Source organism: Somniosus microcephalus, chromosome 16 (genome assembly GCF_052327205.1).
Source record: "Somniosus microcephalus isolate GS21.2 chromosome 16, FLI_Smic_1.0, whole genome shotgun sequence".
In the NCBI taxonomy this organism is placed as follows: domain Eukaryota; kingdom Metazoa; phylum Chordata; class Chondrichthyes; order Squaliformes; family Somniosidae; genus Somniosus; species Somniosus microcephalus.
In genome coordinates, this window is record NC_141002.1 from 100,264,470 (window position 1) to 100,287,751 (window position 23,282).

General features: G+C 47.6%; 1 protein-coding gene across 1 annotated transcript in view; it reads left to right on the forward strand.

Annotated features, from left to right (window-relative positions):
• nav3 (neuron navigator 3) overlaps positions 1–23,282 on the forward strand; it is a 483,558-nt gene that overhangs the window by 381,890 nt on the left and 78,386 nt on the right. Inside the window, exons 20-21 of the mRNA XM_086009556.1 lie at positions 8,753–8,941; positions 15,188–15,240. Coding sequence (XP_085865682.1) covers positions 8,753–8,941; positions 15,188–15,240 — 242 coding nt within the window. The remainder of the gene's footprint in view (positions 1–8,752; positions 8,942–15,187; positions 15,241–23,282) is intronic.

The window sequence follows — 23,282 nt, forward strand, 5'->3', positions numbered from 1 at the left end:
CTTTAGCCACGCATTCATCTGTTCTATCTTCCTATTCCTATACCCACTAGCACGTGGCACCGGGAGTAATCCAGAGATTACAACCTTTGAGGTCCTGCTCTTTAATCCTTCACCTAGCTCCCTAAATTCTTGCTGCAGGACCTCATCCCTCTTTTTACCTATGTCGTTGGTACCAATGTGGACCACGACCTCTGGCTGTTCACCCTCCCCCGCCAGAATGCCCTGCAGCCGCTCAGTGATATCCTTGACCCTGGCACCAGGGAGGCAACAAACCATCCTGGATTCACGTCTACGGCCACAGAAACGCCTATCTGTTCCCCTTACTATAGAATCCCCTACCACTATTGCTCTCCCACTCTTTTCCCCCCTTCCTGGGCAGCAGGAGCACCCCTAGTGCCAGGAAGTTGGCTGCTGCTGCCTTCCCCTGGTGAGTCATCCCCCTCAACAGTATCCAAAGCGGTATACTTGTTTGAGAGGGGAATGGTCACAGGGGTCTCCTGCACTACCTGCCTGCTTCTATTGCTCCGCCTGGTGGTCACCCATTTCCTGTCTTCCTGTGCAGCCCTTCCCTGCGGTGTGACCAACTCACTAAACGTGCTATCCACGACCCTCTCAGCATCGTGAACGCTCAACAACCCATCCACCCGCAGCTCCAGCGCCTCAATGCGGTCTGCTAGTAGCTGCAGATGGATGCATCTCTGGCACCGGGGTCCCTGAATTCCCACATACAGCAAGAGGAGCATATCACGGGGCTGGGCTCACCTGGCATGACCTTCCCTTTAATTAATTTAAATTAATTTACTATCACCAATTAAAAATATCTCTAAGGCGCTTGTATAGTCTACCAACAGTCCCTGCTACACCAGAAAAGACCCTAGTAACTATAAACTACAGAGTTAAAGTTTAAAAAAGAGAAATACTCACCAACCAATCACTTACCTGCTCCCTGGTGACATCACACTCTGATTACTTTTTACCTCTCTCCTCTGCTGTTGATTTGGTGTGCCTCTGCTGAATCCGCCGGTTTTAAGTGCCGCCGGTCGCGCTGCTGCTCTCCCACAGGTCCAAGCTCTCTGACCTCGCCTCTGCTGAATCCGCCGGTTTTAAGTGCCGCCGGTCGCGCTGCTGCTCTCCCACAGGTCCAAGCTCTCTGACCTCGCCTCTGCTGAATCCGCCGGTTTTAAGTGCCGCCGGTCGCGCTGCTGCTCTCCCACAGGTCCAAGCTTTCTGACCTCGCCTCTGCTGAATCCGCCGGTTTTAAGTGCCGCCGGTCGCGCTGCTGCTCTCCCACAGGTCCAAGCTCTGTAATAGATGGAAAACAGTGACAGGATCGGACAAAGTCAACATGGATTTACAAAAGGTAAATCATGCTTGACTAATCTACTGGAATTTTTTGAGGATGTAACTGGTAGAATAGATAAGGGAGAACCAGTGGATGTGGTGTATTTGGATTTTCAGAAGGCTTTCGATAAGGTCCCGCATAAGAGATTGGTGTGCAAAGTTAAAGCACATGGGATTGGGGGTAAGGTACTTACTTGGATAGAGAACTGGTTGGCAGACAGGAAGCAAAGAGTTGGAATAAATGGGTCTTTTTCCGAATGGCAGGCAGTGACTAGTGGGGTACCGCAGGGATCGGTGCTAGGACCCCAGCTATTCACAATATATATTAATGATCTAGATGAGGGAACTAGATGTAATATCTCCAAGTTTGCAGATGACACAAAGCTGGGTGGGCGTGTCTGCTGTGAGGAGGATGTGGAGAAACTCCAGTATGATTTGGACAGGTTGGGTGATTGGGCAGATGCATGGCAGATGCAGTATAATGTGGATACATGCGAGGTTATCCACTTTGGTGGCAAAAACAGGAAGGCAGATTATTATCTGAACGGCAATAGATTGGGAAAAGGGGAAGTGCAACGAGACCTGGGTGTCATTGTGCACCAGTCGCTGAAGGTAAGTATGCAGGTGCAGCAGGCGGTTAAGAAGGCAAATGGCATGTTTGAGGATTCGAATACAGGAGCAAGGATGTCTTGCTGCAGTTGTACAGGGCCTTGGTGAGACCACACCTTGAGTATTGTGTGCAGTTTTGGTCGCCTTATTTGAGGAAGGATGTTCTTGCCATGGAGGGAGTGCAGCGAAGATTCACCAGACTGATACCTGGGATGGCAGGAATGACGTATGAGGAGAGATTGGGTCAATTAGGCTTATATTCGCTAGAGTTTAGAAGAATGAGAGGGGATCTCATTGAAACTTATAAAATTCTAACAGGACTAGACAGACTAGATGCAGGAAGGATGTTCCCAATGGCGGGGAAGTCCAGAACCAGGGGTCACAGTCCAAGGATAAGGGGTAAGCCATTTAGGACAGAGATGAGGAGGAATTTCTTCACCCAGAGAGTGGTGAACCTGTGGAATTCTCTACCACAGAAGGCAGTTGAGGCCAACTTATTAAATATATTCAAGAAGGAGTTAGATATATTTCTTAAGGCTAAAGGGATCAAGGGATATGGGGTGAAAGCAGGGACAGGGTACTGAATTTGGATGATCAACCATGATCTCATTAAATGGTGGTGCAGGCTCGAGGGGCCGAATGGCCTACTCCTGCTCCTATCTTCTATGTTTCTAACCACTGTAAAGCACCGGAGCGATTGCTTGACCGAGCAGCCATTTCACATGAGCCACCCCTCAACAGCTTGCTGTGCAATTGTCCTTAAAAACAAGGTGAAATTGGATTCAACTCGTGCCGTGTTCTGATATTTATGTTTTCATCATTAACCTTTATACAGTAACAGGAATGATTGAACAGGCTGGGGCTCTTTTTTCTAGTAAAGAGAAGGATGAGGGGTGACCTGATAGAGGTCTTCAAGATTTTGAATGGGTTTAGAACATAAGAAATAGGAGCAGGAGTTGGCCATACGGCCCCTCGAGCCTGCTCCGCCATTCAGTAAGATCATGGCTGATCATCGACCGCAACTCTACTTTCCCGCCCGATCTCCATATCCCTTGATTCCCCTAGAGTTCAAAAATCTATCGATCTCAGCCTTGAATATACTCAAAGACTCAGCATTCACAGCCCTCTGGGGCAGAGAATTCCAAAGATTCACAACCCTCTGAGTGAAGAAATTCCTCCTCATCTCAGTCTTAAATGGCCGACCCCTTATCCTGAGACTCTGCCCCCTAGTTCTAGACTCTCCAGCCAGGGGAAACATCCTCTCAGCATCTACCCTGTCAATCCCCCTCAGATTCTTATACGTTTCAATGAGATCACCTCTCATTCTTCTAAACTCCAGAGAGTATCGGCCCAATCTACTCAATCTCTCCTCATAGGACAGCCCTCTCATCCCAGGAATCAATCTAGTGAACCTTCGTTGCACCGCCTCCAAGGCAAGTATATCCTTCCTTAGATAAGGAGACCAAAACTGTGCACAGTACTCCAGGTGTGGTCTCACCAAGGCCCTGTACAATTGGAGCAAGACTTCCTTACTCTTATACTCCAACCCCCTTGCAATAAAGGCCAACATATCATTTGCCTTCCTTACTGCTTGCTGTACCTGCATGCTAGCTTTCTGTGTTACTTGTACGAGGACACCCAAATCTCTCTGAACACCAACATTTGAAAGTTTCTCACCATTTAAAAAATATTCTGTTTTTCTATTCTTCCTACCAAAGTGAATAACCTCACATTTCCCTACATTATACTCCATCTGCCACCTTACTGCCCACTCACTTAGTCTATCTGTATCCCTTTGCAGACTGTGTTCTCCTCACAGCTTACTGTCCCACCTAGCTTTGTATCATCAGCAAACTTGGATACATTACACTCGGTCCCTTCATCTAGGTCATCGATATAGATTGTAAATAGCTGAGGCACTGATCCTTGCGGCACCCCACTAGTTACAGCCTGCCAACCTGATAATGACCCATTTATCCCTACTCTCTGTTTTCTGTCTGTTAACCAATCCTCTATCCATGCTACTATATTACCCCAACACTGCGAGCCCTAATCTTGTGTAATAACCTTTTATGTGACACCTTATCGAATGCCTTTTGGAAATCTAAATATACTACATCCACTGGTTCCCCTTTATCTACCCTGTTAGTTACATCCTCAAAAAACTCTAATAAATTTGTCAAACACGATTTTCCTTTCATAAAACCATGTTGACTCTGCCTAATCATGTTATGATTTTCTAAGTGCCCTGATACCACTGCCTCAACAATGGATTCCAGCATTTTCCCGATGACTGACATCAGGCTAACTGGCCTGTAGTTCCCGGTTTTCTCTCTCCCTCCCTTCTTGAATAGCGGTGTTACATTTGTGAGGATAGAGGTAGAGAAGATGTTTCCACTGATGGAGGAGTCCAAAACTCGAGGCCATAAATATCAGATAGTCACTAATAAATCCAACAGGGAATTCAGGAGAAACATCTTGACCCAGAGAGTGGCGAGAATGTGGAACTCGCTACCACAGGGAGTGGTTGAGGTGAATAGATTAGAGGCATTTAAGGGGAAGCTGGATAAACACATGAGGGAGAAAGGAATAGAGGGATATGTTGATGGGGTGAGATGAAGAGGAGTGGGAGGAGGCTCGTGTGGAGCATAAACACCGGCATGGACAAGTTGGGCCGAATGGCCTGTTTCTGTGCTGTACATTCGATGTAATTCTGTGTAACCGAGGACTCGATGACCTGACATTTTCAATGGGTTTCACAAATTAGATCTGTAGATTTTGTATCAGTGTGGGAAATCCTTTTGAAGAAGCGGGATTGCTGCAGGGATGTTTAAATGTCAGTGGCATATTAGATTTACTTGGCAACTCGGGAAGTCCATCATGACTAATCTCCAATCAATTCAGTATCCTGAGACATGTATTGCTGTCAGAAGCTGTGGTGTCCTTGAAATTCAAGGTAACCGTTTCTATCATATAGACACCTGACAGGGGAACGTTAACTCTCCCCGAGCCAGGGGAATGGAGATGGACGGAGTGGTTAAAATGGAGCGATGCCATTTTCCGCTCTGGTTCCCACGTTTTGACGCCGCTGGGTTTTGGCGGAGGAAGAGGAAGCCATTGGATTCTAGTGGGAGCCTCAGTAATTAATGCAAATCAGGGACCCATGGCACAGGGGCGACCCCGATGGCATTTTAACCCGTTATGGAGCGGAGAGACCCCGCCACAGAGACCCTGCCACAGAAACCCCGTCACAGAGACCCCGTCACAGAGACCCCGTCACAGAGACCCCGTCACAGAAACCCCGTCACAGAGACCCCGTCACAGAAACCCCGTCACAGAGACCCCGCCACAGGGACCCCGCCACAGAGACCCCGCCACAGAGACCCCGCCACAGAGACCCCGTCACAGAAACCCCGCCACAGAGACCCCGTCACAGAAACCCCGTCACAGAGACCCCGTCACAGAGACCCCGCCACAGAGACCCCGCCACAGAAACCCCGTCACAGAAACCCCGTCACAGAAACCCCGCCACAGAGACCCCGCCACATAAACCCCGCCACAGAGACCCCGCCACAGAGACCCCGTCACAGAGACCCCGTCACAGAGACCCCGTCAGAGAGACCCCGCCACAGAGACCCCGCCACAGAGACCCCGCCACAGAGACCCCGCCACAGAGACCCCGCCACAGAAACCCCGTCACAGAAACCCCGCCACAGAAACCCCGCCACAGAGACCCCGCCACATAAACCCCGCCACAGAGACCCCGCCACAGAGACCCCGTCACAGAGACCCCGTCACAGAGACCCCGTCAGAGAAACCCCGTCACAGAGACCCCGTCACAGAGACCCCGTCACAGAAACCCCGCCACAGAGACCCCGCCACAGAGACCCCGCCACAGAGACCCCGCCACAGAGACCCCGTCACAGAGACCCCGTCACAGAGACCCCGCCACAGAGACCCCGCCACAGAAACCCCGTCACAGAGACCCCGTCACAGAAACCCCGCCAAGTAAAACTGTCTGCAATCCAGCGAGGCCTGATATGGTCATCAGTGGTTAGGCCCCAGCTGGAGTATTGTGTCCAATTCTGGGCACCGCACTTTAGGAAGGATGTCAAGGCCTTGGAGAGGGTGCAGAGGAGATTCACTAGAATGGTTCCAGGCATGAGGGACTTGGGTTCTGTGGAGAGACTGGAGAAGCTGGGATTGTTCTCCTTTGAGCAGAGAAGGTTATGGGGAGATTTAATAGAGGTGTTCAAAATCATGAAGGGTTTTGATAGAATAAATAAGGAGAAACTGTTTCCACTTGGCAGGAGGGTCGGTAACCAGAGGACACAGATTGAAGAAAATTGGCAAATGAACCAGAGGGGGAGATGAGGAGAATATTTTTTTACGCAGCGAGTTGTTGTGATCTGGAATGCGCTGCCTGAAAGGGCGGTGGAAGCAGATTCAATAGTAACTTTCAAAAGGGAATTGGATAAATAGAATCTTCTTCTTAGGCAGTCCCTCGGAACCGAGGATGACTTGCTTCCACACTAAAAATGAGTTCAGAAGGAGGCCATTGGCCCTTCAATACTTGAAGGGGAAGAATGTGCAGGGCTACGGGGAAAGAGCAGGGGGAGTGGGACTAATCGGCGAGCTCTTTCAAAGAGCCGGCACAGGCACGATGGGCCGAATGGCCTCCTTCTGTGATTTTAAGATTCTATGAAGTGGAAAAAGCAAATTACTGCAGATGCTGGAATTCTGAAATAAAAACAGAAAATTCTGGAAGCAGGTCGGGCAGCATCTGTGGAGAGAGAAACAGAGTTAGCGTTTCCGGTCGATGACCCTTCGTCAGAAGTTAGAGATTTAACAGCTTTTAAGCAAGTGCAGAGGCAAGGAGAGGGGGGAGGGAAAGAAGGGAACAAATAGGGAAGAAGGTCTGTGATAGGGTGGAGGGCAGGAGAGATTAAATGACAAAAGGGATTACGGTGCGAGGCAAAAGGGGGATGGCAATGGGACAAGTAAAGAAACAAAAGATGGGTCTAGAGGAGGTGTAAATGGGAATAGCAGCATCATTACCAGCACCTGCTGTCCGAAAAAATGGGAGCGGAGGTTATGATCTAAAGGTGTTGAACTCGATGTTGAGGCCAGAAGGCTGTATAGTGCCTGTTAAGTGCTGAATAAGTGGAGCTGGTTTTTAGTTAATTGGGCCCCATTAGGACCAGTTCTCTTAATATAATTCATCAGTAACTCTTATTGCATTCATGCCCCAGTGAGTCGTAAAGCAGCAGGGAGAACAATTCCTGTTTATAAAGAGAGAGTTTCTCCTTCCCAGCTGTACTTCATCAGTTCATCAATGTTTCTTTTCTGAAGTCGGCTTGTGTGTTTATAATGGGTTCTTTTCGAAAGTGTCATTTAGCTTATGCTAGATTAAACCCGATTGTGTGTGCACACGCCTCGCACGTGTACCACAAGGCTGCACTCGCACAGTGACTCTCCAAGTTCGGCGCGGGCTCAACGGGCCAAATGGCCTTCTTCCGTGCTGTAACCATGCTATGATTCTAAGTTAGAGTGCGACTGCACGCGCTACATTTGTACAGCGCCTTTAATGTAGATAAACATCCCAAGATGCTTCACAGAGACTCAATCAGACAAAAATGGATGCCGAGACAAGGAAGGGAGATATTAGGAGGGGCTTGGTCAAGGAGATTGGCTTTAAGGAGGTTCTTCAAGGAGGATAGATAGACAGAGGGGTTTATGGAGGGAATTCCAGAGCTTAAGGCTCAGACAGCTGAAGGCAAGGCCGCCAATGGCGGGGCGAGGGGAGTGGAGAGATACACAAGAGGCCAGAGTCAGAGGAATGGAGAGTGCAGAAGTGTGGGGTGGGCTTTGCAGGACTGGGGAAGGTGACAGAGATAGCTGGGGTCATGGCCATGAAGGCAAGGATGAGAATTTTAAATTGGAGGCGTTGTGGGCCCAGGAGCCAATGTAGCGAATATAACCGAAAAAGAGAGACAGACAGAGAGAGAGATAGTGCGAGAAAGAGAGATAGAGAGAGAGAGAGAAAGAGAGAGAGAGACAGAGAGAAAGAAAGATAATGAGAGAGAAAGAGAGAGACAGAGAAAGAGAGAGAGAGAAAGATAACGAGAAAGAGAGAGAGAGAGAGAAAGATAGAAAGAGAGAAAGAGGGAGCAAGAGAAAGAGAGAGCAAGAGAGAGACAGAGAGAGAGAGAAAGATAGAGAGAGAGAGAAAGATAGAGGGCAAGAGAGAGAGAAAAAGAGAAAGAAAGATAGAGAGAGAAAGAAAGATAGAGAGAGAAAGATAGATAGATAGAGAGAGAGAGAGAGCAAGAGAGAGAGAGAGAGCAAAGAGAAAAAGAAAAAGAGAAAGATTATTCTGGCACTATTTCAATGAAGAGCAGGGCAGTTCTCCCCAGTGTCCTGGGGCCAATATTTATCCCCTAATCAAGATCACTAAAACAGCTTATCTGGTCAGTAAGATACAGAACAGCCATGATCTCATTGAATGGCGGAACAGGCTGGAGGGACTAAATGGCCTCCTCCTGTTCCTCTGTCACATTGCTGTTTGTGGGAGCTTGCTGTGCGCAAATTGGCTGCCGGGTTTCTTACATTACAACAGTGACTACACTTCAAAAAGCACCTCATTGTCTGTAAAGTGCTGTGGGGCGTCTTGAGGCACAATATAAATGTAAGTCCTTTCTTTGACTGCTGCATTCCCTGAGGTGATTGCAGCCCACACGGGGGAAGCAGTCTCATTTGATCGTTGCGAGGTGCTAAGATTTTTTATTTGTTTGAATTGCAGTGAGCCCTACGGCAATATCCCAGTTTCACCTGTCGGGCTCCAGCATGATGCGTTCCAACAGCATTCCCACCCAGGATTCCTCCTTTGACCTGTACGGAGATTCTCAGCTGTGTGGAAGCGCCAATTCCCTGGAAGACAGGCCGAGGACAATGAGCAGATCCGGATCATTCCGGGGCAGCCTGGAAGAAGGTTTGTTTCCACCCGCTCCCATGTCCATGTATTGTGTCCGGGGGGGGCTCCCTCTCCGCCTTGTGGACAGCAGAAAACTAGGAAAGAAACGGACACAGAGCAAAAAAGATATTGGCCCAGAAATTCGGGTCGGGGGCTTCCCACGGGTGCAAGCCCCCGACCTGCACTTACGTAGCGCACCGGCCGTTGAGCTGTGGGCCCCCGTGGAATTCCAATCCTGGGCCTGCTCCAGCTGCCGGCACACAGTGCTTGCGTATCCCAGGGACGCAGTTAGTTCGATGCGTCCCCTGGGATCATGTGGGCCATGGAGAGCCAATGGTAGCAGGGAATGCACGGTGGCATAGTGGTTAGCACTGTTGCCTCACAGCGCCAGGGACCCGGGTTCAAACCTGGCCTCGGGTGACTGTGTGGAGTTTGCACATTCTCCCCATGTTTGCGTGGGTTTCCTCCGGGTGCTCCGGTTTCCTCCCACAGTCCAAAGATGTGCGGGTTAGGTTGATTGGCCATGATAAAAATTGGCCCTTAGTGTTCGGGGGGATTAAATACGTGGGGTTACGGGGTTACGGGGATAGGGCTTGGGTGGGATGGCTGTCGGTGTAGGGACTGGGTGCTAGGATTTGGATGATCAGCCGTGATCTCGTTGAATGGCGGAGCAGGCTCGAAGGGCCGAATGGCCTACTCCTGCTCCTAGTTTCTATGTTTCTATTCATAAGTTTGACAGGAAGGGCTGTCAAACCTATAAATACTATAAGCCCCAAAACATCACTAAATCTCCAAATAATTTTTTTTTTAAATCACATTTTTAAAATAAATTATAAATTACATGAAATAACTATTATAAACAATAATTTAAATTTTGGAAAAAAATAATGTTATTTTCTAACGGGGCTAAAAATAAACTTACCTTTCTTTAAAGCATTAAAAAATAATAAACCTGTGGAAAAAATATTTTAATTTTAATTAATTCACCACTTACCTTGTAAAAAGCAGGCCTTGCGCCTGCTTTTTAAAAGTGTAACTCCTGGAGACTTACCCTCCTGGGAAAACCTGCAAAAAAAACATAAGTTCGATGCGCACGCGCTGCCTCTCCCGCGCATGCGTTCGACCTCTGAACCCCTCCTTTCAGGGGAATGGAAGTGCCGGTTTCCCGCGTATGCGCAGTGCATGCAGGAAACCAACACTTCCATTGGGCTTACGGGTGAGTACCCCGTGCGTACTCACCCGTGGAGACCCGAATTTCTGGGCCAATTGTGGTAGAGTTTCCGCTACCGGGAGATTGCGGCCACAATGTGCTTGAAACTGCGCAGGTTAGGCTAAGCTGCAAGTTTCCAATAAAATTCATTTGCCGAATCGCAAATATAACATCTCCCATAAACCAGCACAATCGGGCAGCGTAATAGAACAACATCGTTTCTTTCTTTCCCGTTATTCCTTGATGTGGCCGGAGCGGGTAACCTGGGGCAGTTTTATCAATACGGGTGAAAATGGGTTTATCAGCAAAAAATTAAGCATTTTTAATCAGAGTGCCCCGACCTCCGCCTGTGATTTAAAATCACTGAAAATGACTTTAAAACACTCCACTGAACCATTTGATAGTTTCATTAGGTGCACAGTAGTCAGTTTCTTAGTAAACTAAATATTGTTTGGTGTGAAAAGACTTTTTAAAACGTGCCGAATGGCGCCGGTGCGCCTCGGAGAATGAGCGCAATGCGAGGAGCCTCAGAGAACCGGCGCGACTGGCGGAATCTCACCGTGTCCACCTGGGGGTGGGGGGGGGTGCTAGTATTGTAGGCGGGGCCTGATTCGGGCGAATTGAATCTTGAAACCAGCGGAAAACACGAGCCTGAGTGGATTTGGGCGTAACTCGCCCCCGTTTAAAATTCCTTTTGAGCTGGCTCGGTTGATCCCGCCCGCCTGCATGTCGCTGATAATACAAAGGAGCGGAAACTCGAACCCCCCCCGCCCCCCGTGTTTTATAGTAGAGGCTTCTACAAAATGTGCCCGGGTTAAAATTTGCATGGCACATTAAGTTATGGTCGTGGGGGAGGGTTGATGATGGATGTGTCCAGGTTGCGAGAGCATGCCTGATTAGGCGTGGAGCTCCTGCTGCTAGTGAGAGGAGCCTCTCCACAACATCACGGGTTGTTAAATGTCGCCCTTGCTGTGTGTGCCTGTTGTTAATGCGCCTGTCTCCCGTGTCCTCAGAACCCTCAGCTCCTCAATCAGGCCGGCTCACAGCTGTGACTCCAGTCTCCTTCAGCCATGCTGCCCCTTCCCAGTCCTTGCGATGGATGCTGAGAGCCCAATTATAACAGAACAACTGGAGAGGTCAAAGTGCGCACGTTGCTGGGGCTGCTGAGTGACTTTCGAGTGAAAGCTCGGATTGAGGTGTCAATCGCTTCTCACCGAAGCAAGGACTGTATCTCAGTTCATAACCGTAGATTACAGCTGTTCAGCTTTCACTCCTCATTGAGTTTGCTCATTCAGGCGACAGATGTGTGTGTTGGAATGTGGGCCAAGAAATTAGCCTGGGCCTAGCCATGGCTCGAGCTGAGAAGCCTGAGGATCAGGAAAAGATGAACAGGCTGGGTCTCTTTTCCCTTGAGGCTGAGGGATGACCTAATAGAGGTCTTTAAAATTATGAAACTTTTTGATAGAGTGGCGACAGAGACAATGGGCCAGAAATTCAGGTCGGGGACTTCCCGCGGGTGCAAGCCCCCGACCTGCACTCACCTAGCGCGCCGGCCGTTGCGCTGTGGGCCCGCGTGGGATTCCGATCCTGGGTCTCCTCCAGCTGCCGGCGCGCAGTGCTCGCGTATCCCAGGTGTGCAGTTAGTTCGATGCGTCCCCTGTGATCACGTGGGCCATGGGGAGCCAATCGTAGCAGGGAATATCCATTCATAGATTTGACAGGAAGACCTGTCAAATCTATGAATAGAGATCGGTCCCAAAACCTAACTAAAACTTCAAATACATTTTTAAAAAATCACATTTTTAAAATAACTATAAATTACATAAATTAACTATTTTAAACAAAAATTTAAATTTTTGAAAAAGTTAATTAAAGTTTTTAACAGGGCTAATAATAAACTTACGTTTCTTTAAAGTATTTTAAAATGAAAAACCTGTGGATAAAATGTTTTAATTTTAATTAATTAACCTCTTACCTTGTTAAAAGCAGGCCTTGCGACTGCTTTTTTCACGTGCAGCTGCTAGGGACTTACCCGCATGGAGAAACCTGCAAAAAAGTCGGAAGTTCCAGGTCTACGCGCTGTCTCTCCGGCGCATGCGTTTGACCTGTGAACCCCTTCCTTCAAGGGAACGGAAGTTCCGGTTTCCAGCGCATGCGCAGTGCATGCACGAAACCGGCACTTTCGTTGGGCCTATGCATGAGTACCCAGCGCGTACTCACCCGTGGGGACCCGAATTTCTGGCCCATTAATGTTTCCACTTGTGGGGAAGAGCAAAACTAGAGGCCATCAATATAAGATAGTCACTGATCAATCCAATAGGGAATTCAGGAGAAACTTCTTTACCCAGAGAGTGGTGAGAATGTGGAACTCGCTACCACAGGGAGTGGTTGAGGCGAATAGTATAGATGCAGAAGGAGGCCATTTGGCCCATTGTGCCTGTGCCAGCTCTTTGAAAGAGATCTCCAATTAGTCCCACTCCCCCCTGCTCTTTCCCCAGAGCCCTGAAAATTTTTCCCCTTCAAGTATTTACCCAATTTCCCTTTTGAAAGTTACTGTTGAATCTGCTTCCACCGCCCTTTCAGGCAGCGCGTTCCAGATCACAACAACTCACAACAGCCAACAAGACTATCAACAGGACAGGCCTCCCATCCACTCGCTGACCCACCTGAATCCTGGAGTCCAGATCAGATGACTTCAACACACAATGTTTGACAAGGGCACAACCATGAAACAAGCCATCACATCCAAGTGTACTTCCCCCCCCGCCCGCACTCAAAATGTACAGCAGATTTATAATGTAGAAATGTAATTGTACACGCTTAATAATTGATTTAATAAATCAGAGGTGCCATCTGGTGGAAGTTCTGTGACATAACTCGGGGAAAAGTGCACTGGGACATTTTTCAACTCCTTTCAAATGAATAACGACATTAATTAAGGAGCTTGTTGAAGTGTCTGCTGTTTTTATAATCTTAGCAAAATTCAGTTGGCCTGCTGGGTAGCGCAGCATTAATGTTCATTTAAATGAAGCTTATCAATGCTGAAGATTATTGATTTGGAACAGGAGAAGGCCGTTCAGCCCTACAAGCTTGTTCCGTTATCCAGGTAGATCGTGGCTGATCTGTACTTCAACTCCATTGACCCGCCTTTGCTCCAAATCCCTGGATACCCTCACCCAACAAAAATCTATCGATCTCAGTCCTGAATACGCCAATTGTCCCCCAGCATCAATTGGGGACGAGAGTTCTAGATTTCTACTATTCTTTTGTGTGAAGAAGTGCTTCCCCATGAAGATCTTCATGAAGTCCACATACTCTTGCAAGATAAACAAACTGTAACGGATGTGGAAAGATCATGTGTAGCAAAACTAGCATCTGTAACAGTTCGATCTTCTTGCAAAGTTGAGACCCTTTGTGTGAAGTAGTGCTTCCAGATTTCACCCCTGAATGACCTAGCTCTAATTTTAAGATTGCCTCCCCTTGTTCTGGATTCCCCCACTTGAGGACTTTGATGTTTCTGCCTCACTTGGGCAGGGTTGATATGATAAGTCGTCCTTCAATGTGGGCACATTTGTACTGTAAGCGGAAGATGAAGGTCCTTGACTTGCATGTTTTTGGATTTTGTTTTCTCCTCCCGCTCTGCTTTTGGCCTCTTTGTGTTGCGCACAGCTTCTTTATTCAGAGAACGGTTGGTGTTGGGCTCTCAGCCCACTCTGACGCTGCTCTTGAACTGACGGGTAGGGTGCTACAGTGGCCCATTGCTCATATTACGGCCCTTCGGATTTCCCCATCTTTCGGATGAGACGTTAAACCGAGGCCCCGTCTGCTCTCTCAGGTGGACGTAAAAGATCCCAAGGCACTATTTCGAAGAAGAGCAGGGAAGTTCTCCCCAGTGTCCTGGGCCAATATATATATCCCTCAACCAACCTGACTAAAACTGATAATCTGGTCATTATCACATTGCTGTTTGTGGGAGCTTTCTTTGCGCAAATTGGCTGCCGAGTTTCCTACAATACAACAGTGACTTCTTTCTTGCTTTCTTTCTTTGCCCCCCTCCATGCCCGCCCCCCCCCCAATACAGTAAGTACCTAGTCTGCGCTCTGTCCCTCTCCCTGGCCGTGAGAGCATGGCTAAGATTAGGAAGTTACCATGTGAGGAATACTGTTCCACCACTCTATTTCATTAAGCAATGTGTGTTCTGAGCTCAGTCTACTCCATTGTGACTGGTCTTTTCATGTAGTGCGGATAGACTAAGGCCTAGAAATTCATTATAGCCACTTTTGGGGCGGTAAAGTCGGGCGGCCGCTAAAGTTTGCGCCCGGCGCAAAGTCGAGGCCACTTCGCCGATATTCAGTTGCATCGCCCTAAGAGGTTGCTGCTGCGCTAAAACAGGCGATGCACGACTATCATTAGGCGCTAAGCCGGCAGCCCGGGGCGCTAACACCAGAAGTTGGGCGCAGGGCAGGTGCGGCGAGCTGCTGATTGCCGGCAGACACTCTGGCTCCGGTGAGCTCTTAAAGGGGGAGGGTGGATTTGTTTTTTTGACAGGCCGAGACTAGTGTATTCGTGTTTTTGGGGAGGGCTTCTCGCCATCACTTTGTTGTTGTTGTTGTTCCTCCTCCTCCTCCTCCTCCTCCTCCCAAAGAAGGAGTGTTGCAAAACGGCTGCCTTTTCTACTGCAGGAGTGCCCTTTAATTTGCGCTCCCCGCAGCCCGCCTCGGCTGTGTACCGTTCCACTTCACAGTCGTTCGGGCCGCCAGGCGCACAATGGGGCGGCGTGAGTGAAGTTCCGGTTCCGGGCGCACAAAGGGCGTTGCACGACGAAATGACGTCATGATCTGCGCGTGCAATGACTTTGCGCCGGCGCTAAATGTCTACTGAAGTTGGGGCGCGGCGCAGATCGCGCTGCGCCCGGGCGCTAAGCGCCTAGCGCTCGAGACCTACTCCTCCTAAGGCGCTAACGGCTGGCGCAGCCAACTGAATTTCTAGGCCTAAGACTTGTATTCTGAGTTTGTAGCTGAATACTGAATGATTTCTCTCCTTGTATTTTCCAGTCCATGGATCATCACTATCACTGGTTTCAAGCACATCATCTCTTTACTCCACAGTAAGTATCACTGCCAATTACAGATAACCTGGGTTGGGCCTGTGTTGCGAACTTCCACTGTAACAGCACACCAGCAATTACATCGGATATACGGCACAGAAACAGGCCATTCGGCCCAACCAGTCCATGCCGGTGTTTATGCTCCACTTGAGCCTCCTCCCGTCTTTCCTCATCTAAATCTATCAGCATATCCTTCAGTTCCCTTCTCCCTCATGTGCTTGTCTAGCCTCCCCTTAAATGCATCGGTACTATTCGCTTCAACCACTCCCTGTGGTAGTGAGTTCCACATTCTCACCACTCTCTGGATAAAGAGGTTTTTTCTGAATTCCCTATTTGATTTCTTGGTGACTATCTTACATTGATAGCCTCTAGTTTTGCTCTTCCCCACAAATGGAAACACTCTCTCTGTGTCTACCCCATCAAACCCTTTCATAATTTAAAAGACCTCTATTAGGTCACCCCTCAGCCTTCTCTTTTTAAGGGAAAGGAGACCCAGCCTGTTCATCCTTTCCTGATAGATATAATCGCACAGTTATCATAGGGACATAGGAATTGCGAGATGAAAACAGACCAAAATCCATCTAGTTCGCCTTCTACCATCCTGGTCATCACATGATACAACGATAATGGAGCTGTTGACCAATCACAGCGATCAATCTCCATCAATGAGTCTACAACAGACCCAGACATGAGGTGAGGAAAACCCCCAGTGGTGGAGAGCTTTGGGAACCAGAAGTCCAAAGTCACCCGTTCCTCCCGAGCACGCGGCACTCACCACACGTCATGTCTCCTATTACTCACATACTGTGTCCCAAAATATTATTTTCTGAAAGAAATCTATCTAATTTGCATTTGAATGAATCAGCACTACCTGCTTCCACCATCTCCCTAGGGAGTCTGTTCCATGGATTGACCACTCGCTCACTGAAATATTGTTTCCACAGATTAGTTTTAAATTTACCCCCTTCAAGCGCAGACCGTGTCCTCTGGTTCTGCTGTTCTGGATAAGGTAAAATAGCAACCGATGTGATAAGTAATAGCTATGGAAAGTAAACCGAGCTGACTAGGCCCACTTAAGAATGAGCAGTGAGAGCTTTAAACCTGAAATGACAAAGCAACATCAGCACTTTGAGCTTCTCAGCAAGTTAATGAATCAATAGTCCATGCACAAACAGACCAAATTAATGCTGAGATCAAAGATTGAAGGTAAAGACAACAACAACAACTTACATTTATATAGCATCTTTAAAGTAGTAAAACATCCCAAGGTGCTTCGGACCAAAGACCAAAGGTCTAGTCTATAGGCCATTGCCCAGTGCTGTTAAACCACCCCATTATTCCTTTCCAGTCATTCCATAATGAGTAATGCTTACATGTGAAGGAATAAGCCACATAACCTATTCAGAAAAATACACCATTCTATGAAAGAATTCTGGCCTCATTAAAACATGACAAACTGGGTTTGGAAATCCAGAAACCGAACTATGAAAAAGCTGTGATAGCATTCTGGCTATTGAGATAAGATAAGCTGTTGACACTGAATCAATAACCTTATTGAAACAGAAGGTTAAAGGCTCCTGAAGTCTGAATCTTTCAATAGTTCACCCTGTATAAGGTGTTCTAATTTACATCTCATAAAGGAGCACATAAAAGTAACAAACATCTGTCTTCATAAAAATTATACCAAGTAAATCTCACCTGCTGTTACACTGTTTTTTATGATAAATTTAGAACACCTAGAGGAGAGACATGGTTCTGTAGTGGTACCAGCTGAGGTGACTGTAAGAACTGCAGGGGTCAGCAGAAAAATGACTAGAGATAATTAGCTTGCATCAGCAGAAAACCTCAAAGGAAATACCACTGGAAAAGGGTATAAATATTGAAATCTCAAATGGGATAGTAGACCCACTTAAAGGGGCAAAGCGATTCTCGACTTCGGAGCCAGCTCTGTAAGTCTCCAACTCTTTGTACCTCGGGGATCAAAGATACTGTATTTGATTTTGGTGGATACCCTGAATAAAACTAAGAACTATAAAACTGTAGCGAAGTTAAGATTTGAGAGTAGGTTCTCTGATAATAGAATTATAAGCTTTCTTTTTTTGGAACTGTTAATGTTGCGATTGACTCACCAACTGTAAATTATATGTCAGTTCTTTAATTAATTTACATATTTTTAGAATTGTCTCACATAATATTTCTGTATCAAACTCGCAAACTCAATCTCTGTACACTCTTTGGTGAGGATTTGCAGAATTCTAGGGGAGTTTTCCGGACCCTCATAATATCCAGAACGTTACAGTCTAGCTAATCTTATTAAAAGTGCTATCTGGAGGACGGTAACATTTTCAGGTTGTTCCTTTCCTTTAGGGAGAGATAGTCCGGACCTTTAGCCAATTAAGCGTCTTTAGGATTCGGCTACCTCAAACTTTAGTTGAAAGTGAACGTCTGAGGAATACACCTGATTCAGGGTAGCCCTAAAGGGGCTAGGCCTAGTAATAATCCCTTCATACGCCCCTTCTTAATGGCCCAGAATTTGTGCCCCATTCGTTAGACTTTTTCATGCACCCTTCAGCTTGAAACTTTTTTGCCCTTAACTTGCTGGGAGCGCGAGCCGATAACGGGGCGGCGAGAGCAACGGGGTGTCCGGGACTTCGGTGAACGACGGGACCAACAGACTATCTCCTTAACCAGTGAGATTGAAGGATTGAGAAAGAAACAGAGGAACGACGGGGAAGGAAATCGGGTAAATTGGAGTCAAATTAGGTACAGAAAGAGAAATAAAGAGAGGGAAAGACAGATTGGATTAAGAGAGAGAGAAAAAAGAGACAGAAAGGAAAAGCAATAAAATAAAATTTAAATTTTAAACTTTAAAAATCTCTAACAATTTACTAGCTGCAGGAGTGAGTTTCAATTGCTCCTTTTCTGGGCTGGACTGGCATTGCAAGGTTTAGTACCAGCCCTAACTTTCCGCGGTGAGTTTAACGGGTAATTAATGCGCAAATGCAGCAATTTCCTGAACCTCACGGGGAGGTTGAGGGCGAGATGCCGTTTTCGCGAGGCGGACGGTGGAGTGGCGCAAATCGTCCAGCTATTTGTGGCTATTCGCAACTGACTGGGTAGCTCTCCCTCGCCACAAGTTGCCGGACGATTTTTTTAAATTCCATTGATTCTGTAATATACAGTATTAGGATTCCTTGCTGCCTATTAGCCATCCATTAGCAGTTGGCTCCTCGGTAACTTCAATAATAAAGCTTTGGAAGGTTTTCAACTGACTTCCAAAACTGCTTTCTCTCACCTTGCTGCTTGGCTACCTTCCAAATTGGAAACTGTGCCTGTCTCAGTATGTGTCCTGAACACACACCTGCCCATCCCCACAGCCAGCCAACATGTTCAGCCTTAGAGTTTATATTCAGCTACAATTGTCTGGTTTTCCTACAGCCCCATTTCCTATGGTGGGGGAATCCAGAACAAGGGGACACATTCAGGAATGAAACCTACATTAGATAGAGCCCACACCACAGAAACAGGCCATTCGGCCCAACTGGTCCGTGCCGGTGTTTATGCTCCACACGTGCCTCCTCCCACCCCTCTTCACCTCACCCTATCAGCATATCCTTCTATTCCTTTCTCCCTCGTGTGTTTATCCAGCTTGCCCTTAAATGTATCTACACTATTCGCCTCAACCACTCCCTGTGGGAGCGAGTTCCACATTCTCACCACTCTCTGGGTAAAGAAGTTTCTCCTGAATTCCTTATTTATATTTATCACCCCTAGTTTTGGACTGCCCCCACAAGTGGAAACATCTTCTCCCCGCCTAACCCATCAAACCCCTTCATAACTTTAAAGACCTCTATCGGGTCGCCCCTCAGCCTTCTCTTTGCCAGAGAAAAGAGCCCCAGCCTGTTCAGTCTTTCCTGATAGTTGTAACCTCTCAGTTCTGGCATCATCTACTAGATGATAGGAGGCCCAATATTTCTGCTCCGAAGTCTTGTGCCAGGCTCCACAATACCTCACTTGATCTGACGCCTACGTGTGATCTGCGAAGCTTCCTCCCAGCCAGACGGTCGGGGGTTTGACTTCCAGGACCATCGCTGCTGCTCATCAACTGTCCTGCGGTGACCACATTTGCCAGATTTGCACCACCCCCGCCCCCACAAAATGTTCCATTGTGATAGGCAGGCGATATTGAAAAAAATTTAAAGGCAAGAGAAAAGTAGCGAGCTCAAAGAATGTGTGTTTCATTTGGAATATAGGAACAGGAGGAGGCCACTCAGCCCCTCGCGCCTGTTCCTCCATTCAATCAGATCATGGCTGATCTACATCTTAACTCCATCTACCCGCCTTGGTTCCGTAACCCTTATTAGTTTAGCACTTCCCAAACCCGTGACCTCTACCACCACCACCTAGAAGGACAAGGGCAGCAGGCACATGGGAACACCACCACCTCCAAGTTCCCCTCCAAGTCACACACCATCCTGACTTGGAAATATATCAGGCCGTTCCTTCATCGTCGCTGGGTCAAAATCCTGGAACTCCCTTCCTAACAGCATTGTGGGAGTACCTTCACCACACGGACTGCAGCTGTTCTAGAAGGCGGCTCACCACCACCTTCTCAAGGGCAATTAGGGATGGGCAATAAATGCCGGCCTTGCCAGTGACACCCACACCCCATATCAAACTCAGTTTTGTAATTTTCAATTCACCCCCAGTCTCAACAGCTTTCTGGGGGAGTGAGTTCCAGATTTCCACTACCCTTTGTGTGAAGAAATGTTTCCTGACATCAGCTCTGAACGGGTGGCTCTAATTTTAAGGTTATGCCCCCCTTGTTCTGGACTCCCCCCCTCACCAGAGGAAATAGTCTCTCTCGATCTACACCATCAACACCTTAAATTTGCAGAGCTACCTGCAGCAAAAATGGTAGCATGGTGGCATAGTGGTTAGCACTGTTGCCTCACAGCGCCAGGGACCCGGGTTCAAATCCGGCCTCGGGTGACTGTCTGTGTGGAGTTTGCACATTCTCCCCGTGTTTGCGTGGGTTTTCTCCGGGTGCTCCGGTTTCCTCCCACAGTCCAAAGATGTGCGGGTTAGGTTGATTGGCCATGATTAAAATTGACCCTTAGTGTTAGGGGGGATTAAATACGTGGGGTTACGGGGATAGGGCTTGGGTGGGATGGCTGTCGGTGTAGGGACCGGGTGCTAGGGTTTGGATGATCAGCCATGATCTCGTTGAATGGCGGAGCAGGCTCGAAGGGCCGAATGGCCTACTCCTGCTCCTATCTTCTATGGTATTCGGATATTGGTCCTTTCAAATCATCAGATCCTTTCATGTTTGCATTGATTTTGAAATTGTCATTTCTGTGTCCTCAAGTGGTCCTAGCTCTGCCCTACTGCTGAAAACTGCTCCCAGCTGACCCCCTCTGCCATTTGAACTCTGGTCCACTGTTCAGCCGTTCAATGAGATCATGGCTGATCTGTGACCTAACTCCCGCCTTTGGCCCATATCCCTTAATACCTTTGGTTAACAGAAAGCTATCAATCTCCGATTTAAAATTAACAATTGATCCAGCATCAATTGCCAGTTGCGGAAGAGAATTCCAAACTTCTACCACCCTTTGTGTGTAGAAGTGTTTCCTAATTTCACTCCTCAAAGGTCTGGCTCTAATTTTTAGACTCTGCCCCCTAGTCCTAGACTCCCCAACCAGCGGAAATAGTTTCTCTCTATCTACCTTATCTGTTCCCCTTAATATCTTGAAATCTTCGATCAGATCAGCCCTTAACCATCTAAATTCCAGGGACTACAACCCTAATTTGTGTAATCTCTCCTCGTAACTTAACCCTTGAAGTCCGGGTATCATTCTGGTAAACCTACGCTGCACTCCCTCCAAGGCCAATATATCCTTCCTAAGGTGTGGTGCCCAGAACTGTACACAGTGCTCCAGGTGTGGTCTAACCAGGGTTTTGTACAGCTGCAGCATAACTTCTACCCCCTTGTACTCTAGTCCTCTAGATATAAAGGGCAGCATCCCATTAACCTTTTTGATTATTTTCTGTACCTGTCCATGACAGTTTAATGATCTGTATACCTGAACCCCCCAAGTCTCTTTGGACCTCCGCTGTGTTTAGCCTTTCACCATTTAGAAGGTACCCTGTTCCATCCTTTATGGTCCAAACCTCACATTTGCCTACATTGAAATCCATTTGCCACAGTTTTGTCCATTCACTTAATCTGTCAATATCCCTTTGTAATTTTATGCTTCCATCTACACTGCCTACAATTCCGCCTATCTTTGTGTCATCGGCAAATTTGGATATATGACTTTCTATGCCATCATCTAAGTCGTTAATAAATACTGTGAATAGTTGAGGCCCCAACACAGATCCCTGCGGGACACCACTAGTCACCTCCTGCCAATTTGAGTACCTGCCCATTATCCCTACTCTGTCTCCTGCCGCTCAGCCAATTTCCTAACCAAGTCAATAATTTGCCCTCAATTCCATGGGCTTCAGCCTTAGTTAACAGTCTCTTATGTGGGACTTTATCAAATGCCTTCTGGAAGTCCATATAAATAACATCCATAGACATTCCCCTGTCCACTACTTTAGTCACCTCTTCAAAAAATTCAATCAGGTTTGTCAGGCATGACCTGCCTTTCACAAATCCAAAATAACAACAGAAAACGCTGGAAAAACTCAGCAGGTCAGGGCAGCGTCCGTGGAGAGAGAAACGGAGTTAACGTTTCAGGTCGAAGACCCTTCGTCAGAACTGGAAAAAAAACAGGAAAAGGGGATAGATTTTAAAGCAAGTGGGGGCTGGGAAAAGGGGGAGGGGATGAAAGAACAACAGGGAAGGTCAGAGATCGGATAGAAAGCAGGAGAGATTAAGAGACATTGAGAGACATTAAGAGATATTCAAGGAACAAAGGGTGGCTCTCGATGAAGTGTGAATGCCGCGGGCAGAGTGAAGGACAGCTGCCATGTGGGAGGGAAGAAAAAGCCCAGACGAAAGTGTGGATTGAAAAAAAAAGTAAGGGAAAATAATATATATATAATATATATATGTGTGTGATAGGGGCCGAGGTTATGGTCTGAAATTGTTGAACTCTATGTTGAGTCCAGAGGGCTGCAGAGTGCCTAATCGGAAGATGAGGTGCTGTTCCTCGAGGTTACGCTGAGCTTCCGTGGAACAATGCAAGAGGCCGAGGACGGTGAGGTCCGAGTGGGAATGGAGCGGTGAATTAAAGTGACAGGCCACCGGAAGCTCGGGGTCCACCTTACGGACTGAACGGAGGTGTTCCGCAAAGTGGTCACCCAATCTGCGTTGGGACATGCTGGCTCTCTCTGATCAACTGAAAATTTCCGAGGTGTTCAGTCACTCTATCCTTAACTATAGACTCTAGCAATTTCCCGACAACAGATGTTAGGCTAACTGGTCTATAATTCCCTGGTTTCACTCTCTTGCCATTTTTAAATACTCAGCCCCCCACCCACACCCTTCTTCACCTTCTGTGGCAGCCTTATTTCCTGTGTTAGTGTCAGCTGTGGCTCAGTGGGCAGCACTGTCACCTCTGAGTCAGAAGGTCCTGGCTTTCAAGTCCCACTCCGGAGATTTGTGCTGATAATCCAGGCTGACACTCCCAGTGCAGTACTGAGGGAGCGCCGCACTGTCGGAGGTGCCGTCTTTCAGGATGAGACGTTAAACCGAGGCCCTGTCTGCCCTCTCAGGTGGACGTAAAAGATCCCGTGGCCGCTATTTGAAGATCAGGGGAGTTTTCCCCCCTATCCTGGGCCACTATTGATCCCTCAATCAACATCACTAAAACAGATTATCTGGTCATTATCACATTGCTGTGTGTGGGAGCTTGCTGTGCGCAGATTGGGTTCCGCCTTTCCTACATTACAACAGAGACTACACTTCAAAAAGTACTTCATTGGTTGTAAAGCAGTTTGGAACATCCCGAAGTCGTGAAAGGCGCTATATAAATGCAAATTTGTGTAGCAAACATTGTTCCGGCAAAGGAATCCTGTTCACTTTGGTTTTCCAG